Here is a 9,833-nt window from a genome sequence, read left to right on the forward strand (position 1 = left end):
TTCATCTCCTTTGATGTCGAATTTTCCCAATGGTTCTCTATCTTTTAGTATATAACATTTGCTGCCAAACACATGTGTGTGTTTTAGGTTTGGTGTTTTTCCTTTCCAGATTTGGTATGGTGTCATGTCGATTTCTTTCCGTATGAATACTCGATTATCAAGTAGCATGCTGTGTTAACTGCTTCTGCCCAGAATTTTGATGGAAGTCTTTTGTGATTTAAGAGCACCCTTGCCATATCTTGGATAGTTCGATTCTTTCATTCAACTACTCCATTTTGTTGGGGTGTTTTTGGTTCGAAAAACTCATGATGAATCCCATTTTCTGTGCAGTATTCCTTGAATTTTGAGTTCTCGAACTCTCTCCCATGATCACTTCTTAGGCGAATGATCTTTCCTATTCTTCCATCTTTTTCATTCTGAATTTTGATAATGAGAGTTTTGAATATTGTAAATGCTTCAGATTTTTCTCTAAGAAAATTTACCCATGTGAATCGTGAGTAGTCATCGACTGTTACATAAACATATCTCTTTCCTCCTATGCTTTCTGTCTGGGTTGGTCCAAATAGGTCCATGTGAAGTAGTTCTAGGATTTTAGTAGTATGTATTCCTGAGGTTTTCTTGTGGGTTGTTCGTGTTATTTTGTTTTCAAGGCATGCGTCACACTTTTTGTTTTCGTCTATGTCGAGTGCTGGTACTCCTCGGTAGACTCCCTTCTTTAAGCCCTTTTTTCATGTCATGAAAGTTTATGTGACCCATCCGTTGGTGCCACAATTGTGTTTGATTGACGGTTGTTTGTAAACAGGTTAGATCACCATCCCATGTGTAGCATTTATTTGTGGATTTTCTTCCGATCATAACACATTCTTGTTTTTGATTGAGGACATTGCAACTATTCTTCGAAAATTCTACTTTAAGTTCATCTTCACATAATTGACTTATGCTGATCAAGTTTGCTTTTAATCCCTGTACTAGGAATACTTTTGATAGTTTTGGTAGCCCATGTACGTTCAAGGTTCCCTTTGCAACAATTCTTCCTCTTCCTCCATCTCCAAAGGTAACATATCCTTCATTTTCATATTGTATTTTTGCTAAATTTTCTGGATTTCCAGTCATATGCCTGGAGCATCCGCTGTCAAAATACCATATATCTTGCTCTTTGTTTGTTTTGGAGGTATATGCAACATTTTGGTCTTTTCTTACCCAAACTTTCTTACTATTATTTCTGTTTTGTGTTGACCATACTCTGTTTTTTTTTTCCTGTAATAAAGATTGTTTTGTCTTTTGTAGCAGCGTGCTTTGATGTGTCCCAGTTTGTGACAATAGTAGCACCTTATCCTTCTTCGGTGTCGGAAGTGCTGTTGTGACATTTCCTGTGTCTCGGTTTGGTGATTTTCACTGGTGTCTGTGATTGGTGTCCTGGGTCTTTCGGTGAGCTCCTTGATTTCTTGTAGTAGTTTAGCTTCATTGTTTTTGAAGTCTGATAGTTCTTTTTGAGCTTCTTTGTATTGTTTCTCTATTCGTTCCTTTTCGTTTTTTAAATAATGATTATCTTCCATGAGTTCCAAATTTTTCTTGATGATTTGCTCCCACTTGGCATTTAGTTGAGTGTATGCCTCTAGTAACTCTTGCATGTCATCATTATTGTTGTCTTCATGGCTAGCAGTGAAAGCTACGAAGTTTGTGTTGCTGTCATCTTCTTCACTATCTGAGTCATCGCTCAGAGTTGTTATATATGTTTTATTTTTCCTTTTCAAGTATGTGGCACATTCTGATTGAATGAGTCCAAAGCCTTTGCATTCATAGCATTGTATTCCTTCTGTAATTGTATTATCTCTTCTCTTTGGATTGGATGGTTTTTGATTCGTGGAATTTCCTTGGTTGTTTGAGAAATTTTTATTCCTGGACTTGTTAAACTTTTTGAGAACTCGGTTAAAATTCTTTGTCAATAGGACAATTGACTGTTCCATGGTTTCTGAATCAGTTTCTGAGTTCTCTTCTTGTGTGGACTGTAATGCTATTCCTTTACCATTGTTTTTCTGACTTTGTAGCATCTCAAGTTCATAGGTTTGAAGATTTCCTATTAGGTCACTAAGCCTGTATGTATTCAGATCTTTATTTTCTTGAATAGCGGTGACTTTCATTTGGAATCTCCCAGGTAGTGAGCGTAGTACCTTTTTGACGATCCTATATTCGGGTATAGGTTCGCCTAGGTTGAATGCATCTCCGGATATACTTAAAACTCTGGTACTGAATTGGGTGATGTTTTCTTCCTCTTCCATTTTCAGGTTTTCAAATTCAGTTTGTATCATCTGAAGCTTAGATTGTCTTACAGTTGTATTTCCCTCATGATGATCGCACAATATACTCCATGCAATTTTGGCTATGTGAGTTGATGCAATTAGTTTAAAAGTGTCTTCGCTTACTGCTCCATATATTGCATTCATAGCCTTTGAGTTGAAGTCATATTCAGTTTTCTCTTCTTCACTCCAATCAACTCTAGGTTTTGCATTCCCTTTGTCATCGACTGGAGTTTTCCATTCGTTTTCTATTGCATTCCAGACGCCTTCTCCTTGTGCTAGAATGTATATCTGCATTCGAGCTTTCCAGTAGGAGAAGTTTGTGCCAAGTAGAGCCGGTGGTCTATTGTTTGAAAGATCTTCTCTTGGGAATTCCATTTGTATCCTGCTAGTAACTTGAGCAGACCTGCTCTGATACCAATTGTAAATTTAAATATAGACGATTGGATTTGGTAACGTTGAAACAGACGTTGTGACACAAATATTTATAACGCAGTTTCGGGCAAGCAGCCCTAATCTGCGAGGCACTTCTCAAATTGAGAATCTGCCTAAATCCACTAAAAGCTCAATATTCAAAGTACACTTTGTTTAGGGAACGGGGATTACACAATATGATTTCCTATCAAGCTATTGAGACCTAAACACTTGTATTACTTTTCAAAGGGGATTTGGGTATCTATCTCAATGACTCTCGTGCTCACAATTAGGTGCTGAAAGCGTATCTTGAAGAGTTGTGGAGCAACTCCTTTTATAGGTCAAGAGATGCAGTATAGATAGGAATAGGATTGCTATTCCTATTTGGATTAGGAATATAATTCCTAAAACCTGTTTGAATTAATATTCCCTATTTGACTAGAATTTGACAATTTGTCTTATGTCAACAGTACTGGTTTCACCAACTCCAAACTAGTGCATAGCCCCATTGTTCCCTCCCATAAGTTAAGCAAAGATGGAGGTGAACCTCTTGCAGACAATACTTAATACAGAAGGATAGTTGGCAAGCTCATATACTTGACCATCACAAGGCCTGACATCAGCTTTGCCACACAGCAACTATCCCAGTTTCTTGACACACCTACTGACCTACTTTTGCAGGCTGCCTATAGGGTCCTAAGGTATATCAAAGCTGCCCCAGGACAAGGGTTATTCTTCCCATCAAATACTGATCTACAGCTCAAGGCCTTTTCAGATGCTGACTGGGGTGCCTGTGTGGACACAAGAAGGTCTGTAACAGGATTTTGCATATTCTTGGGTCATGGATTGATATCATGGAAGTCCAAAATGCAACCTACAATCTCCAAATCATCTTCAGAGGCCGAGTATAGAGCCTTAGTAGCCACTTCTTGTGAACTTCAATGGTTGATCTACTTGCTCACATATTTGGGAATTGTTCACAGCACCTCTGCAGCCCTTTATTGTGACAGTAAGTCAGCAATTGCCATTGCTGAGAACCCAGTTTTTCATGAGAGAACTAAGCATATAGAGTTGGATTGTCACTTAGTCAGAGAAAAATTGAGCAAAGGAATCATAAAATTGCTTCATGTCACATCTGAAAATCAGCTGGCAGACCCTTTCACTAAAGCTCACTGTCCAGCATCCTTCACTAGCTATATATCCAAGCTTGGATTGATCAACTTATACAATCCAGCTTGCGGGGGAATATTGGGAATTCAGCAAGATCAAATGCATCAGAATATGCCATCTGGCACCATCTAAGCCTTCTAGCTGTTTTCATGTTTGTTAATTCTGTTAAGCTTGATCTGTTAGTCTTGTTAGACTCCCTCTTTCAGTTGTTCTTCCTCAGCCTTTGTATATAAGTTCCAAATGTATCTCTTTACCAAATACAGTTGATAATAACAATACTTCTTTCCTTTATTCTTCTGCTACATTTCATTCTGTAAAAAGACCAGTTGCTTCAGTTTTGAGAAATCACCATAATTGGCTTTCTATTTCTCCAGATTTCTTGACTCAACGACCAAGACTGTTCAGCTATTGAATCTTGTAGTTGGCTTCCACTTTCTGCCGTGGAAGGCAGTATTTTCTAGTTTGAGCTCCTTTAGCATGATCATCTCTCCAATTGCCCATGAGGGGAGATTAGTCCCACTCAACCTCAACTTCTTCAACCGTAAAAGAGACATAGGCTGCTCCAGATAGGTTACACTGCCCACTGGGATTATAACTGTAAGCTTCTCCAGCTTGGATAAATGCTTAACATAATCCAAGCTGATGATAATGGTGGGATTTCTGCAAGATTCTGGGGTGCTACCCATACTATGATCACATGCATCTTTATATATAGAAAACTTTCAGGTATTTTATGTTTGGGAAACTGTAATACACCTCTTTTGAGAAATGAATTGGACTCATCTAAGATAATGTTTGCAACTGCGGCTTCTTAACCATGGTTGGAGGGTTTGCCATAAAGAAACTGCCAAAGTTCAAGATGCCTTAAATGTGGCAACTTCCAAATTCTGGATGTCAAATGCCCAGTAGGTGTTCTAAGATGTGGTTCGACACCAGAAACAATAAGTGTTTGCAAATTATGATTATTTGACACTACATCATCTAAGCCTTCAAACCACTGTGGCACTGATAGGTATCTCAAAAGAACTAAATCCCCTAATTGCAATGGCACTCTTTGGAGGTTTCCAAGTGCGCATGCCCTCAAATCCACAATTCTTAATAGCTTGAAAAATATCAACTTTTCAAAATCTCCTTGAAAGAAGAAAAGAGAGCGAGAGATATTTGAACTAAAGAACGCGTAATAGTCCAACCTATGTGAGTATAAACTTAACCAACGCCATGAATTTGTAAACAAGTTTAATGACAATCCTGAGTATTGTTGAGTATTTACTGCACAAAGAAGGCCCTCTTTTTAGCTTCTCACTTATACAAAAGTCCCACAAGGACCTATGCATCCTGCAAACATTAGTCATCTTATGTTCCCATTTGCTGATTGAGACTAGACCATTACCAACAAGCACATCTAAATACTCGTAAGCTTTCTTTTCTAATTGCTTGTGTCCCAAGTTCCTCACAAATCCCTCAGCAATCCATATCCTAATAAGCCTTTTGACATCGATTTTGAAGAAGAGAATGAAGAAACCAAGTCTGCCTACTGTCAGTTAGTTATAACTGCTTTTCCCTCGTCTATTTAGCATGGCATATTCTCCTTCATGGCATAGTCTTTCAATACTTCTCATTGCATTCTATATCTCCTACCTTTCAATTTTGCCCCTCCCTATCTCTTCTCCCTTAATATTCAATCTCCCTCCAATTCTTCTTCATTTTCATTCTCTTCTTGGAATCAATACCCACTCAATGTGTTGCCTACATGATACTTAATCTATCACCCTTTAAACCACGCAACTATGCATAAAAATCATCCAAAATAAATACTAGCCTATCAAACTTGTCAATTGCTAATATGTATTATAATTTAGCACCAATTCAAATTCATATATAATGAGCATGCCAAAAATGAATACTAAAATTGTCTTCATCAGTCAATCAGTCATTATTTAAGAATGATATTTTTTTTACCTTTATGATCTACTCTCATGGTATCGTTTCACCTGCAAAAATATTTGTTGGGAAAAATCCCACATCTTGTGACAATGAAAAATCACAGAATCGACAGGAGCACAAACACAAGATTATACACAATAGCCAAAAAATAGATAACAAAGCAAGGGACACAAGATTTACGTGGAAACTCCAAAACCACGGGACCACCACCAACGAAAGTATTCACTATAATAAATCTTGGGTACAAAGTTTCTGGCTACCATACGAGCCAAACATCCAAAAAATATCATCACAATACATCAACTCTAGGCCAAAGGCATTCTTTAACATGCACAGGCTAAACAAGAATAATATCTCGTACTCAAAATATTCAACCATCACGAACAAGATGAAAGTGAATACAAATATTACGAGATTATCCAAAAAGATGCCTAGAACAAACAAGCTGATCTCTCAAAAGTATTTGATGAATAAAGCACCCAAGAAGCTGGCAAACCTCACGGAAAAATCACCAAACATGCGACAAAGGATGAAACTTGCCGAACAAGCTGTTGCCGAACTACCGAAGAAGACAAAGAAAGAAGCAAAAGAAATGATTTTCACTGCATTCTCTCACGTCTACACTGTTGCCCCACATCATCCCCTAATCTCTAACAACATATATATAATGGTAGGAAATGAAGCAAAAAGTTGGTTTACGTGCAGGCTAACATAATGAGAATTGAAGAAGGAAATTTGTTTTCTTCTTTTCACATGCTGCAACCGAAATGGAAATTTATGAAAGGAATTAATTCTTAACCTCTACACATGCATGCTTTAAAGAGCAAAGTGTCTCTTCTCCTGCCAACTTCCAGTATTCCCAATATATTATATTATTATATATAATAACAATAACAATAACAATAACAATAACAATAACAATAACAATAACAATAATAATAATAATAATAATAATAATAATAATAATAATAATAATTAGGGCTCAACAAAAAATATATAGTGGATAAAAATTGGATTGGTCCAAACATGAGTTATTTACCATATAGGAGGGAAGCTCATCCCAACAATATTAAACAATGCTAAATGGAAGACAAAGCCACATGTAGCTAGGTGTCACGGGGGGATTTTTCGACCCAAATTTTTCGCCCGTGCGGCCTGCCTTCGCCCAAGGCAATCAGCCTCACAACCCAAGTCACGGTCTGGATTGCACCCTTAACCCACGTTGGACAGAACTCGAAGGAAACGTTAGCCAAGCATAGTAAATACACGTGAGCCAAACACACAAGTATTCCAGTCAGAAGACCACATATATTAATCCCAAAGCCGAACTAATATACAAGACTCACCCGTCTCAAAACTCTCGCAACTAGTGCACCGCACGTGCACAGTTTCTCGCACAGGCCCCCGACCCAGAGTCACGGGCTGCTCAGGCCACACGCCTAGCAGTCCGCCCTCTCGGCCTCGCACTCCTAGCACTGCCCGTACAAAACTCGGCCACACGGCCTAACTCTCGTGTCTCAGCCTCACGGCCTCTCCCTACAACACGAGTTATCGATTCACAGGGAAGTGGTTGTATCAAGCACTAGTTACTAACTTATTCGTTAGAGCTAATCTTAACAATTACTTAGATGATTGATTGTCATAAAATAAATAAAATAAAACAGAGTTTCAGGATTTTGAAAACAATAAGAGAGAAGTTGAGATTCATGGGATTTAAGTATTTAATTACCTAGTGTCAAATCTTAAGGTCCATATTAAAATCTGGGTTTAACATGTGTGAGGATGCAAGGTGGTATAGAGCTACTCTCGTAGTCACTAACACTAGTGAATTTTCAATCCCGTGGCTTAAACACCCAATAAAACAAGATCAAGCAGCATAAATTCCTAACAACTACCATCTCTCGATGCGCAATAATCAAGAATTAAACCGCCCTAATAAATTCCCCTTTCCCAAGGTCCAACCATTAGGTGCAATCGTGTGTACCCTAATTTATGCCCCAACTCCCATTGGTGACACAAACATGGCTATGAAGCTAGTAACTATGGCCATTAATTACAAGCATCAAACAATATTATCACGATTGCAGCACAAGTATTAAACCCAAATAATAATACATTAAAGAAACTGAGAGCTCAGGCACATAGGTTCATAAACACTTTTACCCAAGAATCTCTAAACAATTTAGCCAAGCATGGCTAGATTATACATAGCAGATATAAATAAAGAATTACAAATCATTAAAAGAGTACAAGAATTAACCAGACGATTTTCTCAAATCTCCCTAGTCTTCTTCTTGCTTTTCAAGACAACTTGTGGCTCTTGATTTCTCTCATTCTTGTCTCCAAGAATCTCTGAATTCTAAACTATGGATTGTAAATTATCTATTCTAATTATTTACTCTAAACTACTATTTTTTAGTAGGGTTGAGGAAGGTGAGATTTTATAATGGGTACAAAGCTGGGGCGGAATTGGAATTTTCCTAATTTTATTTTAGAAATTGCCATCTCATTGATTCTTTCTTTGGAAATTACTTCTTTTAATCACATGGAAATTAATGGGCCGCCATTTGTTTATTATGGAATGTTGTTGCAGCCCCTTTTGTATTGTGTATTACAGCGTTGCTGTGTTTCGCTCGACGCGTCGAGACCTGTTGGTCTTGCCCGTTTTGTCTTCTGGAAGTTTTGGACGCTCGAGAGTGCTGTGTACGCGTTATTCAGTCCACTTTGACTCCCAATTTGTCCTAAGACTTCCCATGCTCATAACTTTAACCTACAATGGTTCAAAAACACTAACAAACACCGTAAAACATTCAAAACAAGTGTAGAACCATATCCTAATGAGAATAGCAAGGAAAACATGTATTAAATAAGCAAAATTAAAGAACTTAATTACCGAGATGATTCAAAATAACTATAAAAACAAGCACAGATGTGATAACATCACCCCCTCACACATAAGCATTTGCTTGTCCTCAAGCATAACCAAGGAATAAAATCACAAGTGAAAACATACAAATTACTCATTCTCTCTCTTGCACAACCACCAACCAACTTGCTACAAAACAATAAGTTTCAAGAATCAAATTAGTTTGGCACATAAGAGACCCATTTCCAAGCCAATAACCAAGCACCAAGAATTTAAAGTATGTGAGGATCAAGTGTGCACAAGTACTCAGTTGAGATTATGCAAGACACGATTCATGAATGAGATCCCATAAGCTTGCCTTTCATACTCCCTTAGATCAAATCTAAGAATGCATGCTAAGATCAAATAGGATTTTATTAAGCTTGTAATGGGGCTACGAGTGATGGCTAACAAAGAAGTGGTATGGAAAAATTAATCAAAAAGATAGAATGTCACAATTTATCTAAACTTTTCAAATTTTGGAAGAGATGAGATAATCAAAATTTCAAGGAGCAAATTTCTTTTAAGAACTTAGCAACTCTTTGGTAAAGTGGGGATCCAAACTCAAAAACTTTCAAGGAGCAAATTCCTTTTAAGAACTTAGCAACTCTTTGGTAAAGTGGGGATCCACACTCAAAAACTTTCAAACTTTCTCTTTTTTATTTTTTATTTTTTTCATTCTTTTTTTTTTTGGATTTCTTTTGAATACTGCAAGATAATTTTAATCCAATCTTTCAATTCCTTAATACTTGAACATTTGTAATATCAACTGCTTTTTGGCATAACTCCATAAACCTCTTCTTACAAAAATAATAAAGATAAAAGTTTCATTCTCTCAAAGGGTGGATGGGAAATATTTGGCCAAGGGCTAAGGGTTATAATAATGGGTAAATCAGAGAAAAACAATCACAAAGAGGGGATAAGTGCTTAGCACTTATTTGAACAAACAAAAGGCACAATGGGGACACGAAGGATAAAAATATATATAGGGACAGGTTTAAAGGCTATGGCTAAACAAAAATGGCCTAATTCACTTCAAAACATGCAAAACTTAGACTTAACTTAGGGAGTAATGAGGCAAGTTCTAGCAAAACACTCATGAC

The 9,833-nt window shown here is 37.3% G+C and overlaps 1 protein-coding gene across 1 annotated transcript; it reads right to left on the reverse strand.

The window, feature by feature from the left end:
- Positions 1 to 257: 257 nt before the first annotated feature.
- Positions 258 to 2,675, reverse strand: LOC109166624. Its single transcript, XM_019315517.1, has 4 exons — positions 1,766 to 2,675; positions 1,330 to 1,705; positions 1,006 to 1,117; positions 258 to 416 (listed from the first exon to the last, which is right to left on the reverse strand). The coding sequence occupies exons 1-4, from the start codon at positions 2,673 to 2,675 to the stop codon at positions 258 to 260; spliced, it is 1,557 nt and encodes a 518-aa protein (XP_019171062.1).
- Positions 2,676 to 9,833: the final 7,158 nt, after the last annotated feature.

This window comes from Ipomoea nil, unplaced genomic scaffold (assembly GCF_001879475.1).
Source record: "Ipomoea nil cultivar Tokyo-kokei standard unplaced genomic scaffold, Asagao_1.1 scaffold3104, whole genome shotgun sequence".
Lineage (NCBI taxonomy): Eukaryota > Viridiplantae > Streptophyta > Magnoliopsida > Solanales > Convolvulaceae > Ipomoea > Ipomoea nil.